At 36.4% G+C, this 26438-nt stretch overlaps 1 protein-coding gene across 3 annotated transcripts in view; it reads right to left on the bottom strand.

Annotated features, from left to right (window-relative positions):
- Nucleotides 1-26438, bottom strand: part of ATP13A4 (ATPase type 13A4) — a 124726-nt gene that overhangs the window by 54973 nt on the left and 43315 nt on the right. For all 3 annotated transcript variants that reach the window (XM_014545323.1, XM_005873203.2, XM_014545324.1), the window contains 7 exons: nt 19315-19461; nt 14940-15010; nt 14770-14850; nt 13181-13250; nt 11582-11716; nt 7953-8022; nt 223-357 (listed from right to left, as the gene is read on the bottom strand). In XM_014545323.1, the coding sequence (XP_014400809.1) occupies nt 223-357; nt 7953-8022; nt 11582-11716; nt 13181-13250; nt 14770-14850; nt 14940-15010; nt 19315-19461 (709 nt within the window). The remainder of the gene's footprint in view (nt 1-222; nt 358-7952; nt 8023-11581; nt 11717-13180; nt 13251-14769; nt 14851-14939; nt 15011-19314; nt 19462-26438) is intronic.

The following is a 26438-nucleotide window of genomic DNA, read 5'->3' as shown; positions in this document are numbered from 1 at the left end:
GTTCAAGAAGGAAATGCTCAGGACTCAAAAAGTGACCACCGTATGAAAATCAGCACACAGAAAGCAGCTTTGAATTGAACTCTCGGATACATCCAGGGCAGAACTGTTCATGAGATTTGTGGGGACGGGGAGGGCCCACAGCTGCCCCACACTTTGCCCTTGTCATTCGGGTACAGGAGCCTGGGAGCACTGGGGAAGCTGCAGACGGAGACAGAACCACACCTGTCAGCATGCCTTCATTCACCACACAGCTGCCATCAAGCAGAACGGCATCACATGGCATTTGCACTCTGTTCCCTGTCAAAATTAATAGATCTCCGGGGACGAGAAAGCGTGATTCCAGCTCTTCGACTCCAGCTGAAAGTGTGAGAAGACAGAGTCGAGTCAGTTCTTTTTCCCACAAAAACATAGTCCAACATCTGCCTAAATTAGAAATCAATTGAGAAAGCAATCAGAGCACTTTTTAAAAAGTTATTCTTTAACATTGATTTAAAAATCCAGAAACAATGAGAAAAAAAAGCAATACATTCAATTACAAAAAATAAATAAATAAACTTTGTGAGGCAAAAAAAATAAAGAAAAAACAAATGAGAAATTCAGAAAACATGTTTGAAACTTAAAGTATAGACAAAGATTAATATTCCTAATACATAGAATTCCTTAGAAAAGAAGAGATGTATAGCAAAAGTGATAGTCCCCCCCTCCACCACACACATACACCACACACATGCAAGGGGCATGTTAAACATTTGAAAAGATGCTCATTCTTACTCATAATAAGAAAAATGAAAATTTCTTCCTTCTTTCCTTCCTGCTTTCCTGCCTTCCTTTACTTCTTTCTTCCCTTATTTAGTCCCAAAGCTATAAGGGCTTAAGCAAGATAGGTACCCATCCAGGAGTCTGGGTGAGGGGGGGATGGGGGGGGTAGCTTGTGTGGATGTTGGAACCTGAGAAGGATGGCCTGGTACAGGGTGTCAGAGCCCATGTAGGAAGAAAAGGGTCCCCAGAATGGCAGTGGCCTGGTGACAGATATTGAAGTCCTAGCATGTGAGTGCAGGGGGACATCAGCAGTGACTGATGATGCGTTACATCCAGGTGAGACTGACACAATAATTAGATATAAAGAGCCTTGTGGGAGGCAGATTTCTCACTGAAGCAAGGAAGTTATAAATATAACCAGAATGAACTCTGTGGTCTCCATAGAATTGAAGACAACAGTATAAATTGATTGATTTTCCATAGACAGATGGAGAAGTAATATGGATGTAAATGGCAATCCATTAATGTAGAAGGAAAGATAAAATTAGAACATCACCATTTAATTATTGAAGCAATATTTAATCTAGCCAAGGGACATCAATGGATACTAAAACTAGTGGGTAAAAATTTGATGAGGATGATATATAGTCTCAAAGTATCTCTTAATAATAACTACTAATTACAAAGAGAAAAAAGTAAATTTACAATAGAAAAACCTGGCAGACACCATTTAATTAAGTAATCCACACTAATTTCAGTAGTAATAGGACAAATCTAAAGTATGTAACACATGAAAGGAAGCCTTGAGAACTCAGCATTACTTCTGCGACATGCCAGCTAAAAAATGCATAACCCGAATTTAACTATGGGGGAACATCAAACAAATCCCCATTGAGGGACAGTCTACAAAATAACCAGATCAAAGAGTCAAGGTCAAGGAAAAAGTGAAGAATATTAAAGAGATATTGCAAAAAAAGGTAATATGGCCTATTCTTGCAACAACTCCATAAGTTTTAAATTATTTCCTAAAGAAAAAATGAAAAATACATATGACATCACATTGCTCACCTATCTGATTAAAAAAGTCTAAATGTTTGCCAGTATATTCTGTTGGCAAGACTGTGAGGAAATAGGCACTTTCACACATTTCTGGTGCAAATGCAAACTGGTACAAAGTCTAACGAAAGAGACTTGGCAATATCTATCTCTTAAAAGTGAAAATGCATTTATTCTATAACTCCACAGTTTTACTTCTATACCAAAGATAGACTAGCAAAGCTATGAACAGACAAAAAAAAAGTATGAAAAGACATATGCAGAAGGCTTTTTTTTAATTACAGCACTGTTTGTCATAGTAACAAACTGAAAAAAATAATCCTTCATCAGAGAACTGATGGAGTAAACAATGACTCCTCCACAAAAGACAGTATTTTGTAGCTAAAACAATGAATGAAGAATCTCTACATCTCTTTCTGTGAAAGGGTCTCTGGGAAACATAGTTAAATATGTAAAATGTACATATCAGGAAATATAAATTAATTGTGTATGTTACGCTCCTGTTATCTAAAATCAGCGGCATAAACATGTGTCCTATTCTGTAAATATACTATGCTAGTATAGCTCTAAATATTATGAATGTAAGAATAAGCCAAACTAAAGCAAAAATGATAACGATAGAGAGAATGACTATATAAGGTAGAGAGAAAAGGGATTGGAATCATATTGTTGCTGGGTGTGTTGGTTTGTTATTTTGAGATCATTGTGCATAACAGGATAAAGCAAATGAGTAATTTGTTGTCACTGAGAATCCTGACTTTAGGTATGGAGAGAGGAGAGACAATAGCACAATTAACAAAGGTAAATAAAAAACCTATGTTTCTAAACATGAATTGGAACTGTCAGTATGAATTCCATAATGTATTTTACCTTTATATTATTTCCTAGGTATGCCTTCTGAAAAGGCCTAGAATCAATTAGTAACACCATAGAAATGAGCACTCCTTATGCTCTGATTGAGGTCTGTAAGTACCATACCTAAGAGCTCCTTGGGAAAATAGGTATGTCTCAGTTTGGAGCAGGAATTATTCAAAATGAGTTTGGAATACCTTGTTATATCAGAAATCATTAAAACATTCAAAGACTACATGATCATGTCAAAGGAACTCAAGAGCCAACCTAAAGAGGCTCTGAATGGCCGAAAATGGGACGATTTGAATAAGAATAAAAACTTCAATGGATGGAAATGTATCAACCATGTTTAACCTTGTACATTCATAATGACACTAAAAAAAAACCTTTGAAAATGCTGGAGGATTAACCCATCATTTTGAAAGCTGATAAAGAGGAATAGCCTTTTTATACTATATACTTTCTTAAACTGTATCTCCAGATAATGAAATAGTTTTTTAGACTACTAGTATTTACAGAAATATTCCACTTAATATATAAAGATGGCTTGATAGAAGTAGAAATTTGGAATTCCTAATGAAATAATAAATCTATATCATGAGCATTTATGTCTACTAATATCACAAAAAGAAGACATCAGATACTATGTACCTCTCAAGAAGTACACAATAGTAACTAAGAAGCATTCTTGCCAAAATACAAGCCTCAGATCTGACTACCAATTTATAGGAAATATAAGGAGTAGAAAATGATGTTAAATAATTCCATGAGTATGCAACTAATATAATCTGAACTGTGGAAACCATGGGATGAAACACTTATTTTTTTTCATCAAAAGATATGCATGGAAAGAATATTTGACTTTGGGTAATGGGCTCACAATGCAACATGCAGATAATGTATCATAGAATTGTACATTTAAAACCTATATAATTTCATTTACCAATGTCACCTAATAAATATAATTTTCAAAAATTGCAAGAAAAAATAAGGTATAGAAGAGAGAAAGCATGGATCAAAATACACTTGAGACTTATCAACCAACTGCAGTTTATAGACTTTATTTAGATTCTGATTTGAAAATTTATAGACTATATATCATATATATCATAAGTATATATGTGCATGCACACACACATACACAATTCTGACTCAATTGATAAATTTCAACACTGCCTGTATAGTTGATGATTTTTTAAATTATGAGAGTATTATTTTAGATGTGCTAAAGGAACTGAAAGGAAGTCTTTATCTTTTAGGTATATATTAAAATGTTTTTTAATGAAATGACATGGCACCTGGAATAGTTCAAAAATAATCCAAGGAGAAGGAGGAAGTAGAAGAGCAGAAAAGAAGATTCAATGAGTTGATAATCATTGAATCTGGGTGATAGGTACATGGGGTTTCACTAGCATAGTCTCTGCATTATTGTATATGTTCAAAATATTTTGTTATAGAAAATTAAGAGAAGAAGATGCCCAGGACATTTTTAAAAGGTAAAGGTTTGTTTTCAGCCAAGATGTAACATAAAGGACCAGCTTTATCTGCCCACCTGAAAAAAGCCATACAAAATATATGAAACAATTGTTTTAGACACTGAACAAAAGCAAGAGAGAGAGAGAGAGAAAGAAAGAAAGAAAGAAAGAAAGAAAGAAAGAAAGAAAGAAAGAAAGAAAAAGGAAACAAATAAAAATGCCCTATAATTGCTCACTTTACTACCTTTAGAGAGTTTCCAGGCCACTATGGAGGGAGGAGGAACCCAGATTATGTTCAGAGGATACTTGAGTTCAGTACAGAGATAAAAGTCTATGGGGGGCAAGGGACCTAAATAGACACTTTTCAAAAGAGGACATACAGAGGCCAAGAGACATATGAAAACATGCTCAAAGTCACTAATGATCTGAGAGATGCAAATCAAAATGACAATGAGGTACCATCTCACACCTGTCAGAATGGCTACTATCAACAAATCAACAAATGACAAGTGCTGGAGAGGATGCAGAAAAAAAGGAACCCTCGTGCACTGCTGGTGGGAATGCAAACTGGTGCAGCCACTGTGGAGAACAGTATGGAGTTTCTCCAAAAAACTAAAAATGGAACTGCCATTTGACCCAATAATCCCTCTTCTAGGACTCTATTCCAAGAAACCAGAAACACCAATCAGAAAGGATATGTGCACCCCTATGTACATAGCAGCACAATTTACAATAGCTAAGATTTGGAAACAGCCTAAGTGCCCATCAGCATATGAGTGGATTAGAAAACTGGTATATCTAGACGGAATACTATGGATATGTGCACCCCTATGTACATAGCAGCACAATTTACAATAGCTAAGATTTGGAAACAGCCTAAGTGCCCATCAGCATATGAGTGGATTAGAAAACTGGTATATCTAGACAATGGAATACTATGCTGCTGTAAAAAGGAAGGAACTCCTCTCATTTACAGCAGTATGGATGGACCTGGAGAGTGTTATGCTAAGCAAAATAAGCCAGTCAGAGAAAGATAAATATCTCATGATCTCACTCATTTGTGGAATATAATGAACAACATAAACTAATGAACAAAAACAGATCCAGAGACAGAGAAGCATCGATCAGACCATCAAACCTAAAAGGGAAGGGAGGGGAAGGTGGGAGGAAGGGAGAGAGATCAACCAAAGGACTTGTATGCATGCATATAAGCATAACCAATAGACACAGACACTAAGGGAGTGGGGGGAAATTGGGGGGATAAGGACACATATGTAATACCTTAATCAATAAAGAAAAAATAATAATAAATAAAAAATTTTTAAAAGTCTATGGAGATTAAGGTGATTTGAGCTCACAGCCCAGAGTATTAGAGAAGAGACAATTGCCCAGAGGAGAGCCACAAAGACCTGCAGAGGATCCCCTTTAGTATTCAGCAGACTAGTAATCAACACACATGTAAGGAAACTATTAGCACAGGAACAATTGGATACTTACATTTAAAAATATAATTTATAACAGCATCAAAATGTAAAATACTTAAGAATAAATCTGAAAAAAGAGTGTGAAAGACCCATACACTGAAACCTGAAAAATACTAAGAGAAAGCACAGAAGACCTAAATAAATAGGGAGATATATCATGTCCATGGATCACAACACCCAAATTAGTAAATATGTCAATTTTCCACAAATTAATCTACAGATTCAACATAATTCAAATAAAAAAATCTCAGCATGTGCTTGTTGTGGGTTGTTTTGTGTGTTTTTTTTTTGGTAGAAATTAATAGGTTGTTTCTAAAAGTCATATGGAAATGCAAAGGGTCCAATATTGCCAAAAACAACTCTGAAAAAAGAATAACAAAGCTGGAGGACTAACATTATTCTATATCAAGACTTATTATAAAGCTACACTGTGTGGAATTGGTATAAAGAAAGACAGACAAATAGATCAGTAGAATAGAATGAAACTGTGAATAAATCCACATATGTATAAGCAACTGATTTTTGACAAAACTGCAAAAACAATTCATTTGAGAAAGAATAGTCTTTACAACAAACGGTATTGGAACACTTGGATATCTGTTTGTAAAAAATGAACTTCAATTACAAAACTGAAAATACAATATATACCTAAATGTAAAACCTAAAACTATAAAACTTCTAGAAGACAACATAGGAAATCTTTGGATTACATAAAGATGTCTTAGCTATGAGACAGAAAGCATGATCCACAAAAGAAAAAATAAGCTTGACTTTAACAAAAGTAAAAGATCTAGAAGTAACAAATAAGCACCTGAAAAGGTGTTCAATGCCATTAGTCATTAGGAAAACGCAAAGTAGAGCAACAATGAGATATAACTCATAATTGTAAAAAATGGCTAAGGTTAAAAAGACTGATATATCAAGTGTTGGCAAATGTAGAATCTAATGAACAAAATGAACTAACAAGCAAAATAAGTCAGACTCAGAGATAGAGAACAGGCTGACAGCCATTATGGTGGGGGGTTGAAGAGGAGCTGGGTAGGTGGGATGGAGAGATTGAGTAAAAAATAAAAACCTCATGGACACTGACAACAGTGTGGTGATTATAGGAGGTAGGGGAGGTGGAGGAGTGTATAGTGTATGGTGGGGACAAATGGTGATGAAAGGAGACTTGACTTGGGGTGGTGAACACACAATACAGAGCACAGATGGTGTGTTGTGGAAAAAAAAATGTGGAGCAACTGGAATTCTCAGTCTTTGCTGGTGGGCATATAAAATAGCACAGCCACTTTGGAAAACGTTTGGCATTTTCTTTGAAAGTTAAACATTTTCTACCACATGATCCAGCCATTTTACAGTGAGGTATTTTCCCATAAAAAAAAAAGAAAGTTTATGTCCATACAAAGATTTGAACCCAAATGTTCATTGTAGCATTACAGTGGGGCCTTGACTTACGAGTGTCCCGACTAACGAGTTTTTCGAGATACGAGCCGTTTCTCGGCCGATTTTTTGCTTTGAGTTGCGAGCTAAAATTCGGGTTATGAGCCAGCTTCAGATACCCCACCGCTAGTTGGCGCAGCGAACGTCACAGTGAACGCCACAACATCAGCCCAGCATTCAATTCATTGTAATGGTGAAAATTGATTTGACATACGAGTAATTTGAGTTACGAGCTCTGTCACAGAACGAATTAAACTCGTAAGTCAAGGCCCCACTGTATTTGTAATAGCCCCAAACTGGAAACAACCCAAATTTTCATCAACAGGTGAATGGATGAACAAATTCATACAGTGGGATTCTACTCGAGGGTGAAAAGAAAAGAACTATTGATATACTTAACACAATGGATGAATTTTAAAATATCTATAAACTTTAATCCCCCCAAAAACTAACCCAAAATATATTTTGAAAGACAAAAAAAACACGTACTGTACAATACCATTTATATAAATTCTAAACTTGAAAGCTGCTTGCCTGAGCATAGGGATAGGCAGAAAGAAGTTGAGAGAGAAGATTACAAACAGGCACAATGCAACTTTAGGGGGTAATAAATAGTCATTATTGTTATCTTGCTGATAATTTCATGTTAACATGTACATATGTCAAAACTATCAAATTGAATAGTTTATGTTCATTTTATTCTATATCAGTTTTATCTCAAAAAAAGTTGTTTGTTTAAGGTGAAAAGATCTCCAGTCTCCCCTCACTTTAGGTAAATGCACAGAAGGAGATAAAAAGAAAGTAGTAGGAACCATCAGAAATACAAATTTCAATACTTTTCTGATTACATTTGGACAACACATAGATCTAAAATAGTGGGACTTACCTTTTCTCCCACATACAGGGACTGTAATGCTATTATGTGACTCAACTAGACGGTAGAGTTTTACAGATTGCTGAAAAGGAGGGAAAATAGAAAAGGTTTATTTATTTGAGGATAGGTCCCAGGTATTACTCAGTGAAGTATTTGCCTTCTTTAAAGATGGAGCACTATCTTGTGGCCAACTGAAAGTACTGGCTAAAAACAAGACTGAGTAGCTTGTTACACAATTATTAAAGCATTCAACTGTGCTCTTCACTCAGCAATGAGAAGTGCATATTCTCTAGCATAAAGGAATTTCCCAGCATGCTCTTCCATTCAAAAGAGATTTTGATATCCATAAATTCCTATTTACTTTTTTAAGTAGATAAATAATATCTAGAACTTTGATCATTCAGATATACATTTAGTATACTAACTATCTTTAAGAACTAAGAATTATTTCAGTTTTGGGACATCCCGTATCAGAGTTCTTAATCTATAACTTTATAAGGAATTTGGTTGTTCCTACTATTTGCTTGTAGTATTTATTGTTCTAATATATTAAATATATGGTATATTAAGAGTGAATCAATAAAAGATAACAAGAAAAATATAATAAAATTATATTTTATTTTACATTTATTAAACAACTTTGTGTGAAAGACCTTTTATCTGGCTCTGGGGGTGGGAGGGTTAAAGGTGCCCATCATTTAGTGTGAGTTTTTATTCAGATTTTGTCATTTAAGACACTCTCTAAATCTACTAGCTTCAAATCATTTACAAATTTGATTAATATATCTTAATAATGGTTAATAGAATAGATAAGGTCAAAGACAGAGTGTTCTGCTATTAACTCACTTTTATTTATTCATACATTCACTCAACATTTGTTGAACAACCTTTATGCCCCCCAGAACTATGCTAACAGTTGGGAATAATATGAATAGTCAACAACAACAAAATTTGGTTCTTATCATCAAGCAATTTACAACCTAATGGGAGAAATACATTTAATTAAATAATCATATATATTAATATATCATTACAATCAGTAGTAAGAGGCAAAAAACATAAGGTGCTTTTGGAGCATATATAGCCAATGAATTGGCAGAAATACTTCTTGAAGAAGTGATATTGAATGAAATAGATTGTGGGATCTGAGTTTGGAACTCAAAAGAGGTATTTGGACTTGAGATATATATAAAATTAGAAGTCATTTAGCATATGCCTTTAGAAGTTATTGATATATGCAGCTATAAAAATAATGAAAAATCTCTCAGTGTACTCATATGAAAACACCCTCAACACATATTATTAATAATAATAAAGCTATGTAGAAAATTTTTGGAAGAATGCACAAGAAACTAATACAAGTGATTGAACAAGCGGAGGGGGAGCAGAAGATGGAACACACATGGTATACAAGATAGTGTATGCGTTGTATACATTTTCATATTGTTCTTATTTTTAGACACCCATTATTTTAAAAGGTCAGGTAGGGGAGGATAAACTATAAATGAGAATGGAAAAGAGCAACTAGAGAGCATGGAGAGTGGGTTGTCAATGAAACCAAAGGAAAAGAGTACTTGGTAAAGAAGCACTGGAGCCATTAACTATGTCAAATGCAACTGAGAGGCTTAGTGAAATCTGTACTGGAAATAAAAGGATCCACTGTGGGAAGGAGACCATAAAATCAGCAAAAGACCAATAAGCACCAAATTAATGGAGCACAAGAATACAGTTCATAGTAAAAGAAACAAACAGCTTAAAACATGAACAAGTGCTCCACTCAGTGGAAAACATACTATTAAATTTATTGGATTCTATTTTTGTTTATATTGGCAAAGATAAGGAAAACACTCATCTACTGTTGGGAGGAGTGTAAATTGTTATTACTTGGGTAAGGGTCATTTGGCCAATATTTATTAAAATACTATACCTAGCTCATGATTAAGTACTTTCAATTACATAAGTTTTATATCTTCATATCAATATAGATATAGATAATTATACATATATCTGTTATAACATATGTATTTATATTTGATGTAAATTATAGACTTGTAATTTATATATACTTATAAATATACATGTATGTGGGTGTGTGAAAAGATTTATGTGCAAGAATCATCATTGTGGCATTGTTTTAATAGTAAAAGACTAGAAACAACCTAACATCTATTAATGTAAACCTGGTTTACATCTAGAGAAAACATATTTGTGCAGATATGAAAAGATATTCAAGATTTATTCAGTAAAAATATGAAAGTACGTCAATGACAGTATACATATAATGTACTTCCATTTGTGTAAAACAAATTAATGCATATGTGTATAATATTGCTGAAAATATATGGAACATCTGGTCCCAGTAGATGCCTCTTGAAAGGTAACGTGGACACTGGGAGAACTAAATTGGGAGAAATATTTACTTGTTATTTATACTGTTTGAAATATTTATTATATCCATATATATTACTCTTTCTATTAAGAAAAAAATAGCTAAAAATTACTTTTTAAAAAAATTAAAACTACCTTAATTTTAAGGCCTTAAGATCATAGTGGTGACCTTAACAAAAGTTGTTTAAATAGTCATGAGAGAAGAATCTAGGTAGTATAGGCAAAACATGAGAAGGCGATGAGTAAATCATGGCAGTGTGCATAAAGAACTCAAGACGTTTTCCTGTAAAGGGAAGTAGAGAGGTAGACTAATAGCTGGAGGTGAAAGAATGGTCAAGAGAAGGGATCGTTTCATTTATTTAAGTTTTTTAAGTTGGGAGAAGCTTGACCATGTTTAAGTGCTAATGAGAAGGCTCTTGAGGAGAGGGAGCAAGAAGGGATCATCCGATGACTGGATAAGCACTCTGAGCAGGCTGGAGAGGATGCTCTCTCGAGGCAGGCAGAGGGCACTTTCTCCTCTGTAATGAGAGATCAAGGCAGGATAGAGGGGGAGAGAAGGGTCATTTGACAGTTAGAAAGTGGAGAGTTGAGCAAATTCCTGTCTTATGGCTTCTATCTTTATGAAAAATGTGGCAAGGTTATCTGCTGAATCAGAGGAAAAGTGGGATATGGGCAGCTAGGCATTTCAGAAACTTAAAAGGAGATTTGGTTTGAAACCTTGTCTAGATGAGGTGGGCATTCATGATTTGTAGTGAAGTCAACTAAACTGTTCTATGTGACTTTTTTTCCAACAGCACCTACATGCCCTGGTGTAGACATAAAGAAAGCCATGCTATGGATTTGGACTTTGACAAGTAAGTACCAACCAAACATAAAATGCAAAGAAGTTAATATTATTCAGAGACTCCTCCACCTTCCACCCCTCTTCCATCATCTTCAACATCCATCAGTATTCTCTAGATATATTTTTTCACTTATTAATGATTCATAAATTGTGCATAATCTTCTGCCTAATCACCATGAATAAGCCAAAGAGAGAACAAAAATAACTTGAAAGTTTAGGAATTGGGATATGAGAGAAGAAAAAGAACTAACAGTAGTTGAACATCAGCTATTGTGTTAGATATTAAAAACATGGTCTCTTTTATTATGGAGTGGACAATAACCATGTCCTGACTGTCCTTTCTAACATAATTTCAATAAAGTTATTACTGCTTTCTTTCTGAGACCGTAAGTTTTGTAGGAAAACTTACCGTTCTGAGATCATATACTGTCAAAGCTATGGAAATGGTGGACATAATTATGATGGCAAAAGCATATTCCTTATAGTCTTCACTAAACCACAAACAAACACTGAAGAGTTGAAATATGTAAAACGGATTTAAAACCTGTTGGCAGACAAAAACAGGAAGATGGAAAGATATTTAGGCTTCGCACTTAGTTATTCATTGACATTCATTTTCATAATTATCTCTATGACATAAATCGCCCACGCAATACTCTTATTATATTTCTTCAGGAATTGCCATGTGCCAAACACTGCACTAAGCAACTTCACCTGAATTTACTCACTTAGTTCTCATAATTACATCATTAAACAGATGTCATTGTTTATCTCCATTGTAAAGATGAAGAGACTGAACCTTAGATCTTGAGAAACTTGTCCAAGGTCACACAGCTGTGACTCTCCTAGACCAAGACTTGGACTCCGGCAATCTGACCCCAGAGTGCCTACTTTTAATCACTACTGCCCTTATAATTTACAAGGTAGTGCCTCACATATTCTTATGTTGACTATCACAACAGTTGTGTAAGGAGTAGGTATTATCATGTCCAGTTTACTGGCCTTCGGAAAGATGAAGTATTAGTTCAGGTTTACTAGTATAAAGTTAGAATGCTTCCTAGTTTTCTATGACACAGCATCTGCCATAATTGAAGCCATTAAAGGCTTTTACATTAATGGATGAGTTGAAGGTGGTATTTCCTCATAACAGCCAAGCTGAGGTGGTAAGCTGTAACTGAGCATCTAGGACACTGGGAAAAAGTAGAGGCTAACTCCTAACAGTTGTAATCCTGCTTTGGTTGAAAACATTCTGTGCCCTTACTCAAATTCCCGCCTGTCTAACACAGGAGTGGTAATCTTGCCTCTGGTTAGGGAAGAAGCACACAGGAACTTTGCCTACCAGATTCTGTTGCTTTTTTTCATGCCTGAAAGCTTGCTAGAAATATTGAGAAAGTACCTTGAGTTTATAAGCTTTATTTTAAGACAATGTGGGGTGGAGGTGAACTGCAGGAGAAAACCCAGAGTATAGCTATGTGGTTTCACAAATAATCACTATAAAATGAAAAATAAACCCAGTGATAGAGCCAAAGAGGAAAAATTTGCTCAGTAAATGATGGCCAAATCATTCTTTTCCTCCCCCACACACTTTGAGATCAATAGAACTAAGAAGGCTAAACAGATGTTTTTCTTCCTACAATTTTGTATGCTAAAGAAATTGCATATGTTTCCCATAAGAAAAGAATAGGTTTTCAATTTTTATTATTATTTTAGTTACGCAAAGTTGAGACAGACTAAGAAACAAAGGATTAAAAAATAAAAAGAATTTGTATTCATCTAGTCAGTAGGGGGTAAGTACACACATGAGCATCATATCTTATACTGTGTCAGGCATTGTGTGAAAAAGGTGGACTTCAAGAAAAAGAGTAGAAAAAGATATAAAGAAAACATGTTTGTCATTCTTTTAAAATATCCCAAATTACAGTTACCTATTAACAAGTAGCATTCTTGATTGTTTGACTAGGACCAAACTCCTTTATTTTCTATCCATCATCAAAAAAAGTAATATTACCTCTTTGATGAGCAGTTTCCAAATCGGTGTGATTTCAACATCAATAGTATTAGGCCCACATATTAACCTCCTATTGGGAAAGATCACACATCACTCAGTAACTAATAATAAAAATGAAACTCATTTCTTGCCCTTTCAAAAAATATCTAATTCACTTTCTCATTTTGGGAATTAATGTAAGCCTCCCTTGTGACATACCCCTAATCCTTCTCAAAATAACTGGGGAGGGGGAGGGATACCCAGGTACCAAAACAATAAATACAATCATACTGCATCTATTAAACTAGATTCTTTCTGAAGTCTAAATATTTCCCTCAGGGTAATTTTGGTATTTAATATTAGCAATTGTCTCATTCAAGTGTTTCAAGATTGGCATGCTCCCCAACTCTGGCTCCATAGAAATGGAAAGGAGAGGCCAATAGGAGAGAGTAGTTCTATTGATAAGGAATACTGTAACTACCTTCCTACTCCCAATCAGTTATAGGAAGCTGTTTCAATTTTGTTTCAATGTGAATGAAAAGGTGGTGTGCTCTCAAAAATAGCTCTACACAGAGTTATATAGCCCTTTAATTGAAGACCCAGAGATGTGTTTCTTTGATTATCACAGCAATGACCTTTATGAGTTTTTTGCAGTTGAGAATACTAACCACTTTCTCTCTGGTTAGCCTTTCTCTTTATTTTCCACTCTTTCCTTCTACATAAATGTTCAGATCCAAGAGCTTGGTCAAATATATTAGAGCAGTGCTTCTCATACTTTAATGTTCATATGAATAACTTTGTGATCTTGTTAATATGAAGATTCTGATTCAATAGGGGTGAGATGTGATCTAAGATTCTGCATTTCTAACAAGCTTCCTGGTGATGCTGATACTGCAACATTCTAGATCTATTTAAGGTACAGGAGATGGGGTGTAGGGGAATGTGAGAATCACAGGAACTTAGGACCAGCAAGGCCTTTATAGAGTTCTCCTCCCCCTTTTAACCATTAGGAAACTAAAGCCCGGAGAAGAGAAACTATTTGCTCAAAGCCACAGGGTGAATTAGTGACAGGCTCTTGATATTCAATCCAATGCTTTTCCTAGAACTTCTTTGCCTAGTAAGTGATTTGGAATTGTGGAGCTGTATGTCTTGCATGGTATTCTTCTGCCACTCCACAATTTTTACTTAACTATGTTATCATAGGATAATATATATTTCCTGATTGCAGTCAAAACTGGCTCAACCTTATTATTATAATAACCTTAGAAGACTTGTGTAGAAAAGAAAGAGCACCAAACCTACAGTCAGAAGTGTGAGACTCAGCTCTTTATCATTCCCCATCTGTGTGCTCTGTGCAGATCATTTAACCTCTCTTAGCCTCAGATTTCTCATCTGTTATGTTGGGATGAATGAGGTGTCTGTTCTACCTGCCTCACAAAGCTACTCTGATAAAGTGAGATAATATCTGTAAAAGCATTTGATTCAATACAACTAAGTAGAGCATTATAATGTTTTCTGATGTTGATCAGTTAAGATGATGATTAACTTATCTATTTGGCTAACTGGTAGGAATCTTTTTGAATAGGTGTAGATAACAATATGCATGGTACCTAATCTCTTGTTCTTCTCTTGTTAGACCTGATCCAAATTTTAGATGTATCTTGGCAGAACTGAGCCAGTCTTCCAACGAGCTAAAATAATAATAATGAGAAAGATATATTTAGCAGTAATATTTTTGAGATAATATTTTTCTTTGTTTGCAATTGTTAAAACAACTTACCCAATTTTCTGGAACTGTCCTTCTAAGTTGTTCCAAACATATCTTATTTTCTGCACTTTTATGTATCTCACCTACAAAAGAAAAGTACTAAGAAAGTCTCTTGTTTGAGGGTCAGCATATATACGATGTTTAATGGCTAAAGAAGCATTTGTGGAAGAAGCAAAGATAGAGCCCTACTATGGGTATTTAAGATTTTATCTTTTCCTAACTTGTCTTATCCTTTCCGACTACACAAATGGCATTCTTCATTAGAAGTCATCATTCAAACAACCTGAATCTTGGGTCTATTATATGGATAAGTATCTGAATAAAACTCAGTCTCTGCATTCTACTACCTTATAACCTAACAAGGAAAGAAAATATATTGCAAAGCAAAGAAAACTATACCATACCATCAAATATGAATAAGTCAAAGAAATTTTAAAAAGTAAAAATATAGTATTGAAATACTATAGAAATATGGAGAAGGCAGGTGACAGAGGCATCGTGGAGAAAATGACATCTGAGCTGCAGCCTTGAAAGACTGGAAGAATTTTGCTCAGATGAAATGGCAAGAGAGCATTTCAAAGACATTATGCACAAGTTAGTTGTGGAAGAGGGGCAAGTCAGTGTGCCTGTTTAAGAAATGGAGAAGGAGGGTGGAAAGATAAATAAAACTCAGCCCTAGCCTGTTTGGCTCCATGGATAGAGTGTCGGCCTGCAGGCCAAAAGGATCCCTGGTTCGATTCCAGTCAAGGTCATGTACCTTGGTTGCAGGCTCCTCCTCAGGGCTTGTGCAGGAGGCAACCAATTGATGTGTTTCTCTCACATTGATGTTTCTCTCCCTTTCTCCCTTTCTTTTCCACTCTTCCTAAAAAATCAATGAAAAAAATATTATCTGGTGAGGATTAATGAGAGAGAGAGAGAGAGAGAGAGAGAGAGAGAGAGAAAGGAAGAAAGGGAGAAAGGAAGGAAGGAAAGAAAGAAAGGAAAAATAAACAAGATCAGATAGTACTGCCTTAAATGCTAGATGAGGTATGTAGAACTTTATCTTAGAGTCAACGAACTTGCAGAGTACACTAAAAAGGGGGCACTAAAGAGGATTAGGCTGGTAGCAGGTACTAGAAGAGGGTGATAAGGTTATTGCAAGAAAAAGTGCTCCAGGAAGTGAGGATCTGAGAGTAGGGTGGGAAAGAAAGGAAAGGCTAATGTTTATAGCAATTTTGCCTTTTTGTTTCTGATTTCTTTAAGCAACTTTGTATATGAATCTGAATTTCCATTAACTGGTGACCTAATTAAGCACAAAGAAAAGCAGTGAGTCTGTCATATTGCTATGGAACAATGATTATAGCTTCATTTTGACCATTAGAATCAACTGGAGAGCATCGAAAAAGTTGTGATACTGGGTCCCACCTCCAAGAGATTCTGATTTCATTTATCTGGGGTGCAGCTGGGCATAAATATTTTTTAATTTCCTCAGGTAATTCTAATGTGCAGCCAAAGTCAAGAAACTGTTCAAGACTTCCTTTTATAGCTACTCTAATAATTGTGTCCTTGAGAACTTCAACTAAATGTCTCTGCACCTCAGTATTTTGGTGAATAAATTGAGGTCAGATCATTATTGAGTTCCATTGCCACTCCTTTGAACATGTCCTATACATACAAATATTATAGTCAATATAACAATTAGATAAATACTATAACTGGGAAAAGTATATAGCTGGTACATAATAAGTGCTCAATACATTTTTTATTAAATAAAAGAATGTTTTGTACACCACATGCCAACTAGACATAGAGTTTAAATTCCTCAACTCCAAGACCTTGGCTACCTCAAATGAATCTCTGAACTCTGTTCAATAAATACATGTGAAGATACACAGTGCATGCATGTAAGCATGCACACACACACACACACACACACACACACGTAGTTACCAAGTAAGAATGTTACATGCTGCACTTTTTGTTTTTACAGAATGGGTGTATTTCAATGAGGTTGGTTGCATAATATCTTTTAAAAATAAATCCTATTTTCCAATTGATTTTGAGCATAAGGTTTGAATTAATTGCTACTGGAAATTATTCTTTCTCCTTCACAAGTTGCAAGTTAGAGTGAAGAAGAGTATTTGAAAGTAACCAGCACAGATTATGATAGTTGTCATGGCCCATCTTTGAAACTCAAATTTCTTGCCTAACATCTTCTTTTCCTTTCCCATATTCCCTGCAATTTTGCTAATGGAGCTGGGTTATAATCATAGCTACTGTTTATGAGTACTTGGGAGCTTTTTGCACATCCTCTTTAGTCTTTTTAATCACCCTGTGGTAGGACAGATATTATTTTCATCTTCACTTCACCTCCAAAGTTCATTTTGATTAAGTAACTTGTCCAAGATTGAAGCTATAAAGAAGCAAGGCTAGAATTCAAACTCAAGCCCAGCTGGCCTCAAGTCCAGTTTCTCAAATAATCTAATAATCAGGTAGTCTCAGAAGTTCTGAAAATCCCATAACTTCCAGGAATTGTATAAAGGGAGGGTTCCCTACTTTATTAAGTCTATAAGTTCAAAATTCGTGTTGGAAAAATTTTAAAGGACAAATGATGGTAGAATGTGAGGCCACTGCCAAGTTAGAGAACATGGGTCAAGAGGCTGTGAAACCACAAACTGAGATTGAGAAATTTATAAAACATATTGGACACAAAACATCAGCAGAGGAAGGCAGCAATAATGAGGAATAAAGAGGTTACTGATAAGTTTTACCTCAGGCCAGAAAAAAGAAATTCCATTAACTCCTGACAATTTCTAAAGCCATTCTTCAGAGTAAGAAGAATGACTCTGTCATAGACCTTTTAAATGCCTTTGAGATTCCCCTAGCAGGAAATATCTCTGCCTAGAGTTTCTCTGCTTCCCTCATCACCTTCTAGGCTCTAGGCTGGTAAGAGGGTAAGCATTATACTTGCTAGAGGTGGAGTTTATTTGCCCATTTCCTGGAATTTGAGACCAAAAAAAAAATAGTAATTAGGAAATCAGGGATCTGCTGCAGGGTGAATTTCCTCTTTCAGCTCAGATCCAGGAAGCTTCCCCTCCCTGGGCTTCCTGCTCTTCGTTTCTTATTGGAATATGTTGTAAGAACATCCTATTGAACAGGTTAGACCCTGGGTTTCAATATTGCATGCAATCCTACAAGATGGTTTATAGAGTCTCTCTTAGCTTACGTTTGCAAACTTGACAAAGTTCTTAGCTGCAGTCTCCAAACTCCCTCTAAAAGGCCCTGACTGGTTATCATTTTTGTTTTGTTGTCTTTGTTATTGCCATCAGTGTTGTCATGGCTGAGCCTGTGACATCTCTAATTTTAATGAAAGTTTCAGTCCTTTGTGAATATAAATCACCTTAATATCCTTCTTCTCCTTTTAGGTTCAAACAGTCCTGAGAAACAGGCAAAGATGAAGTAACTACTCTTATTTTACAAATTAAGAAACTCAAAGCTCAGAAAGGCAGTAACTAGCCAAACTCCCTGTGTCTTATGCTGGTAGATAAAGATATCAAGCCTGGGTACCAGAATGTTCCACTCCAAGATCTCTGCCCCTTCCTCATATTTTGATTCTTTACTTGAGCATTCCTTCATTTGTCTGTCCACTTATTTGTCTGATGCAATTAAAGATGCCAGAGCTTAATCATACTCTGAGACCATGTCCATAAGGGTGATTTGGGATGTTTATTTCTCCAGGTGAGTGGCCACCTAACAGATTAAGCAATTGTTAGTTGGAGGTGCTTGACCTCTTTTGATTTTGAGTAGTAACAATTGACAATACAGAAACTGTTCAACAATTGACTGTTGTTATTTTTTTTAAATTGACCTGGAGCTCATAAAATTAATTTAAACAGCTGTTTACACACACACACACATGAGAAAATGGTCAGTCATATAAAATATTTTAATATGAATGTTAACTAGTCATAATCCAAGCAGTGCTCATTTAATATGGAGAGGTGGAAATAACTCAAACACATTTGAATGACAGACTCAAAATAAGGTCATCTTTCAGGTGACTCCTGGGCTATTCCTGGTGATTAACATTATTGCACAATAAACTCTGTTACACAGATTATTATACAGGGCTTGATTCTACTAAGAGCTAATATGTACTGAGCATCTATTATATACATGGCATCATATTAATCTTGGTATACCTCAATTTATTAGCAATTAATATTAGAGGTGGGCAGAATTTAGTAATTGGTCCAAGGTTGTCATCAAGGTTGCACATAACCATTTAAATGTTCTACACTGTCAACTGAAAATTAACACAGTGGAGGATCTGAATTTAATCTTACATTTTTTTGGCGGGGGGAGATTAAAATTTTCTAGCCTCAGCAGTAACCATGAATGTACTTACCTTTAGTTCTGGCTTTCTTATAGCTCTATTTATGAGACACTCCTCATCTGTAATGAGAGGGTGGTCAGGAGTGAGACCAAATGTGCTGTTCAATGCTGACAGGTAGATCCACATTACCTTTTTCCGAGAGTAGGTTTGGAATTCATCCTGGGGAAATAGACACCAAAACCCCCGTGAAGTTAAGAGATGTCATCAGGTTAAAATTCAACCTAAAAAAACATCATTTCAATATAATTCTATATGTTTGTGGAACTAATCAATATTCTAGACAGAATTATATACTTGGAAAGCCAGTAGATATAGAGCCCCGAGGGAAAGACTCTTGTCATCACACACTGAGGACATGGATAGGAGGCACTGGCACACACAACAGAGCATGAGAGTCGAGAGGTTGATTCTCAGGTTAGAGCTGGTTTTCCTTATTACCCTACAACCACAGGCTGTAGCCAGATGCAAAATGTCAAAGGGGGGGGGGGAAGCAAGTATTCTAAAGGGTTTCTTTGAGTTTCTGAGGGTGAGGAACCCAGGTCATCGAAACTCTGCCCATGTTTCCAAGCTTACCTTAAATTCTACCACTTCCAGAACAGCCCCTTTAACACCCACTCAAGGAGTGAGGGTAGGGATGGAATCTGGGGTGGAAGAGAGGCACAGAGGGCTGTCACTATACTAACTCCAGAGATTCTAACTGTCCCACTCTTGTGCTCCTAATCACTTTCTGTTTTATATTCTCCTAGTTCATCTAGACCAGTGGTTCTCAACCTTCTGGCCCTTTAAATACAGTTCCTCATGTTGTGACCCAACCATAAAATTATTTTCATTGCTACTTCAAAACTGTAATGTTGCTACTGTTATGAGTCGTAATGTAAATATCTGATATACAGGATGGTCTTAGGCGACCCCTATGAAAGGGTCATTCGACTGCCAAAGGGGTCGTGACCCACAGGTTGAGAACCACTGATCTAGACTATATTGAAGGCAAAGACCTTCATATCCCATCCATGTGGACAACTGCAACCAGCTCAGTGGCAGTCTGAGAATGAATGGAAAAAAAGAAGACTAAATGCATGGACTGAACATGACCAAAGGTGATTGTCGAGATGTCAGCACAGGTAGGATTGGAGAAGGTACTTTCTTTCATGACCCTCACTGAAGCTGCTTCCCTTTGCAGGTCACTGATGACTTCATCACAGAAGAAAACTAGAGGGAGCAGCGCTGAATTGCGTAGGTCCATTATATACTGATGTGATAATAACAGTGGCTATTATCTGAAGGGGTAAATGATACACATAAAATCTACTGGATGCCTGGTGAACCACAGGAGCTAGGAAGGTTAGCAGGGAAAGTCACGCCTGAGAAATAATATGATGCCTGGGGAATGTAGGTCAGAGCTGGGAATTGTCTCTACCACACCCACTCTTTTCATGAACAATGTCTGAGCTGACTCTGCACACACACAAACACACAATCTGTGCTGGCCTGGCTGGAGCACAGACACAGCCCCGTCCACATTCCAAGGGCAGTGATAAGGCAAAGGGCAGTGCAATGGGGACATATTAGTAGTGTGGTAAGAATCTCTGTATCCTAATGGTTTAGGAGACAGTCACTCAAAGAAATTAGGGAGGTTCCAAAACTTTGAATTGGACCCTAAATGGATGGTTGAGATCTAGCCACAGGAAACTTAAAGAGAGGAAAGGAGAATATATATTCTAGGCTAAAAAGGCAGCAGGAGCTTGGAGTCTATTATTTTTCCTATCTTGAAAAAAAAAACAAAAAAACATCGTCACTTGGAAATGGCTGTTTCCATTTCAGTCTGTTTCTCAGCTCTCTCGAGCAGTTAATGATTTGTGAAATACCTAAATGCATCAGAGCAGGTACTACCTTAAATAATTGCTTTGTATGCTTTGTAATACAAATAATCCACACTACCCGCAAAGCTAGAGTGTACCTTCTCTTTCTCAAGAGAATTAATGAGATCAGTCCTTGAGCTCTAAAAGAGTAGATGTTAAAATAATTCAAGAGTGCATTTCGAAGAATTGAACGTACACAGAGGACCAATCTTGACCTAGACAGAAAGATGGAGAAGGAAACATGGGCATTTTTTATTTCCTATGGCCTTGCACTTCCTACACCTGAAAATGCCAGGTGAGCTTTTATCTTTGAGTGAAATGAGTGACCTTGCTTATCTTCTTCCAACCTTTGCTCTGAGCACTTCATCTCTTGGAATTTAAAGGCAGTATAACAGTCACCTAAAGTTCAGGCCAATGCTGTGACTTATCCCCTTGTATAAGAGTTTTCTCCACACAAAAAATATACTTCTGAATTTGCCTTAAAAAGAAAAAATAATCCACTCAATGGTTTAGGAGACCTTAGGAAATCAGAACCTTTCCCTTGGAGATGGAGACATTGCAATGCTAAAAAGCTGAACTTTCACTGAAGTGAAGTAGAGAATTATAGATGAAGTAATAACTTACATGTCTCAGGATCTTTCTAAAACACTGTGCTACCTTTAAAGACCCATAACTTTGGTGGCAAACCATTCTTTCTGTTATTAAGTATCTCTCTTTTGTTTTTTCCTTTCCCCCTCTTGGCCAGGCCCATTGATACTCCAATCAGCCTGGCCTCGTAATCCCAAAGTCGCCTGGCTGGAAAAAGTTGACATTGGCTAAAACCTAGGATTTAGTTATAAAAGATAGAGAAATGGTTTTAAGCATTGGAAAAATCTCACACTAATTATTTTCTCAATATTCCTGGGACACGTTGACCAAAAAAAAATGAATGTGGTGAGTGCCAAAGCAGGGATGTTACATGACAAAGTGAAGGCTATGTCTATGTTTGTGTGCAAAAAAGAAAACCCCAAACAACTCAGCACATGTTTCCAGAGAGACTGGTGTTTTGGACTTATTTGTTTTTACAATCATTTTCTTAAATATCTGGAGACGCATTCTGTAGTTAAGAAGTAATCAATAAAAAGTTTAAATTGGTTTAAAAATGTGTGTAGTAACCAATGGCCATGGAATACCTGCAAGCCAGGCATAGTTTCATCTCAGCGCTTACAACATCCCACTCCATTTAGTCCCCATGACCCTGAGGGAGGTACTATTGTTAGCCCCACCTAACTGAAGAGGAAAAGGAGGCAGAAAGGGGGTATCTTGTCTATTATAAACTGAATTCCCCAAAATTCATATGTTGAGGCCCTGTCCCCAATGTGCCTGCATTTTCAGATAGGGCCTTTAAGGGGGTCATTAAGGGAGGTCATAAGGGTGTCACCCTAATCCACAGGGCTGGTGCCCTTATAAGAAGAGGCAGAGACACCAGAGCTCTCTGTCTCATGTGAGAACATAGAGAGAAAGCACCTGGCAGTCTGCAAGCCAGGAAGAAAGTTCTCACCAGAAACCAACCCTGCCAATCTTGATCTTGGACTTCTCTCTTCCAGAATACTGAGAAATTGCTGTTGTTTAAGGAACCATCTGTGGTATTCTATTTTGCCAGCCCAAGCTAACATATTGCCCAAGGTAGGTCAAGGGAAACACTGGGAATCAAGCCCAAGCACTCAGACACCACTCTTTACTCTTAAACCACTTCACAGTATGCCTTTGGAGAGTTTGTCCCTGGACAGGGAGTAATAAGATCTCCAGTTTAGACTCTAGTTCAACTTTCAGTAGAAGTTCTGCTTTCATTATGTACAGCTAGGATTCCTGAGCATTTCTTTTAACTTCTCTTTGCTTCCATCTGTAAAGTGGGGGGAAAGTAACCTCTACCAGTAAAGACCAAATGAGACAATATATATGCAAATACTTTGCAAACTGTAAATCACAAAATAAGTTGCACTGCCTTATAAAGGATAATGGTCTCAAAACTATTTGTCTGAATATAGAATCATTTCTGAAAGGCCAACCCACAGCATCTCTGGTATTTCCAGCTAAATGTTTAAGGAAAAGCCAGGTCGAAATAGAGGGAGGGGGGAATAGGATTCAGAAGAGGGAATGTGTACTTAAAGGAGACATAATAGTATCTTCTCTTACTTCCTCAATCTTGATGTTTCATTTTAGTGTCTTTGTAATACAGTGCTGGTAGAAAACATGAAACCATTTATTACAGATTCAATTATATTTATTTAATGAAACTAATAAGTGGAATTAAATAAGTATTTAACACCCGTTGCAGCCATGTGCTAGGTGCTATGAGGAATGAAAAGTAAGCCATAGTTTTTGTGTTCAAAAGCTTATAAACTAAAAGAAGAAAAAAGCTATAAAAAGGAATGTGGCATAGTAGAAAACAACTCTGGATTTTGAGTCAGGAGACAGGTTCAAGTTCTTTGTTCACCTATTCCCTTTACCTGGACTATTTCTCATGTGCTCCTCTCCACCATCACCTTTGAACTCTTAATATCTGTTGGAGCTCAGGAAAGTCTATCCATGAAGCTTTCCTAAGTAGTACTTAGAACAGTTGGAATTTTTACATGTATTTGTGTAGTGATCTCCATGATGTCAAAAACCCTGATTTTACTCATTGTTATACCTCTGCCCCCGGCCATGAGCTACCACTGTGGCTGGCACACAACCTGTGCTCATCAAATTTATGAAGGAGGGAGGAAGGGAGGTAGGGAGGCACCTGGCTGACATTTACTATTTGGCAAAGTTTCTTGTTCATTCATCTGCAAAATAGAGATGATAATGCCCATTTTCCAAGGTTATTACAAGAATTAAATAAAATAATCAATGAAATGCTATTTTATAAGATGTAAAGTGAATGCCATTTTAATATAAGGTAGACTGCTAAAAGCATTATAGCAGTCAAAGATAAAAATACAGAGCTAAAAGCGAATGAAATTCCCTCCAGAACTGGGGCAGAGAATAGATCAACAAAGCCTTAATAGAGAAGGTAGTATATGGCAGATGAATGAATAGGGTTGAATAAGTAGAGATAGAATACCTACTTTCTACATTTACTCTACAGAGAATATATGTGTATGAGTGTGTGCATGTATGTGCAGATGTATGTGTGCTTGAGTTGACTCCTCACCAGAATGTCACTCTGTAAGGACAGGTATTTCTGTCTGTTTTGTTCATAGCTGTATTCTCAATGCTTATAACAATGTCTGAGATATAATTAGAGATCAATGATTATTTATTGAATAAATAAATAAGAATGAACAAATAGAGGAGATAGGGAATATAAGATAAAATGTTATGAGTGAAAGTATAGACAAAACATAGAAAATGATGTTGATGTGGGAAGCCTGGGCTTGGAGACTCCAGGTTGCAGAGGAAGAGAGTGGAGAGGAGGTAAGAGATCCAGGAAACATGACTACAAATCCTTGTGGCTGATGAATAGCCTGGTGGGCTTGTGGACTTTAGATCACATTTGCACTGCTGATTCGCAGAATTTCTGACTTGGCAATCAAAAGCCCTCTAGCACTGGCATCTTTAGGTGAAATGGAAGGAAAAATGCTCCTATTATTAAAACATTGAAACTAAATTCCTTTGGTCAGGCCTAATAACCAATCATCACTAAGTCCTTCTCTGCACAACATGAGTCTTTGACAACATGTGACATACAATGACAGTGAAGGGAAAAATGTGTTTGTTATTATATAAAGATGAAAACTATGGAAATCATAGGAGCATCAGAATTCAAAATGCCAGTGAATATAAATCATGTTATTTGCATAGAAATATGACATCGCTAGAGATATTGGTTAAAATTCAAAAGTAGATGAATAATGAATAAAATGTCACTTTTAAAATTATAAATAAAAGTGTAATTGCTCTTATCTTTTGGAAAAATCTCACTAATAAAGGCACTTAATATGAGAAGGGGAACTGAAAATAAACAGGGTGCTAAAGACTTTCAGTCAGTGCATTATGACTTTTTTTTAAATGTTAAGAAATTGCTAGCTAATCAGCATCTGTGATAATGATCTGTAATCTTACCAGTGTGAGATTGATGATAAGTATCAAGTCCTGATTTTTAATAACATAAATAACAGATATACAACATATTTTCAAGTCATCTAGTCCTCAATGGTAAGTCTTTATAGTCCAATGATTGTACTACAATTCAAATAAAATATCCTTATGAGTCATTTTAATGCAAATAACCTAGCACCAGACTTTTAAGCTATTGGTACCCAATGCTTATTTTTATCTAAGGCTCAAGAATAATTAAGTTCTTGTCTAATTACATAAAGTCTAATTTAGAATCTCATTTATTTAGAGAGACTCAAATCCATTTTAAGTGACACACAAATGCAGGTAATTAAAAATTAAAATAAATTAAGATGAAAAAGGCAAGATTGAAGCTGGTTTTTGCTGTTCTGATTATTTGAGAAAGGCCATGAAAGGGTAGAGGGGCTTAGTAGACTTGCAAAGGGGCTAAGAAAGAGTCAGGATGATAGAATGCAGCTCTCTGAGGCACCAATGACTTTTTAAATCTTTCTGGTCTAGGTCCAGTTGCAAAGCTGATAACATGCAACTAGGAGAGATGACTTGATTGGATATCAATTGGAGTTGGGGATTCTCAGTCACAGGAAACCTTCTCCATGTCTCCTGTCCTAGGAGAGAATGTCAGTCCTCCTGGCTAGTTAGGGGAGGACACAGCATCCAATGAGCAGGGCTAGTATATATGGGTGTGCCTACTCTACAACAAGCTCTTTGGTACAGCAGGCTCATGTAGTTGCTTGAGCAGTAATATATATATATCTCCTATCTAATAAAAGGGAAACATGGTAATTAGCTGTACATCCGCTACCCTTCCCATTGGCTAATCAGGGCGATATGCAAATTAACTGCCAGCCAAGATGGCGGCTGGCAGCCATGCACTGAAGCGAACAGGAAGGCTTGCTTGCTCCAGTGACAGCGAACTCCAACGTTCCCCGCCTGACTTGCCAGCCTCTCAGCTGCAACTCTAAGCAACTATGTTGCAAATATAGAAGCTAAACAAAACCCCAGAAACCTGCTTTAGTCAGCCGGGCTTCAGCCAGCCGGACTGCAACATTGTATCAAATACAGAAGGTAAACAAAGGCCAGAAACCTGCTTTCAGCAGCCGAGGCCTCAGAGCTAAAGCTGGCCCAGAATAAAAAAAAAGAAAAGAAAAAAAGGAGCGGTTGGGAGCTTCAGTCACC

The sequence above is a fragment of the Myotis brandtii genome, unplaced genomic scaffold, assembly GCF_000412655.1.
Source record: "Myotis brandtii unplaced genomic scaffold, ASM41265v1 scaffold4, whole genome shotgun sequence".
NCBI classification, from domain to species: Eukaryota; Metazoa; Chordata; class Mammalia; order Chiroptera; family Vespertilionidae; genus Myotis; species Myotis brandtii.
Note: the sequence above shows the minus strand (reverse complement) of the source record. Positions and strands in the feature narration are given on the sequence as shown.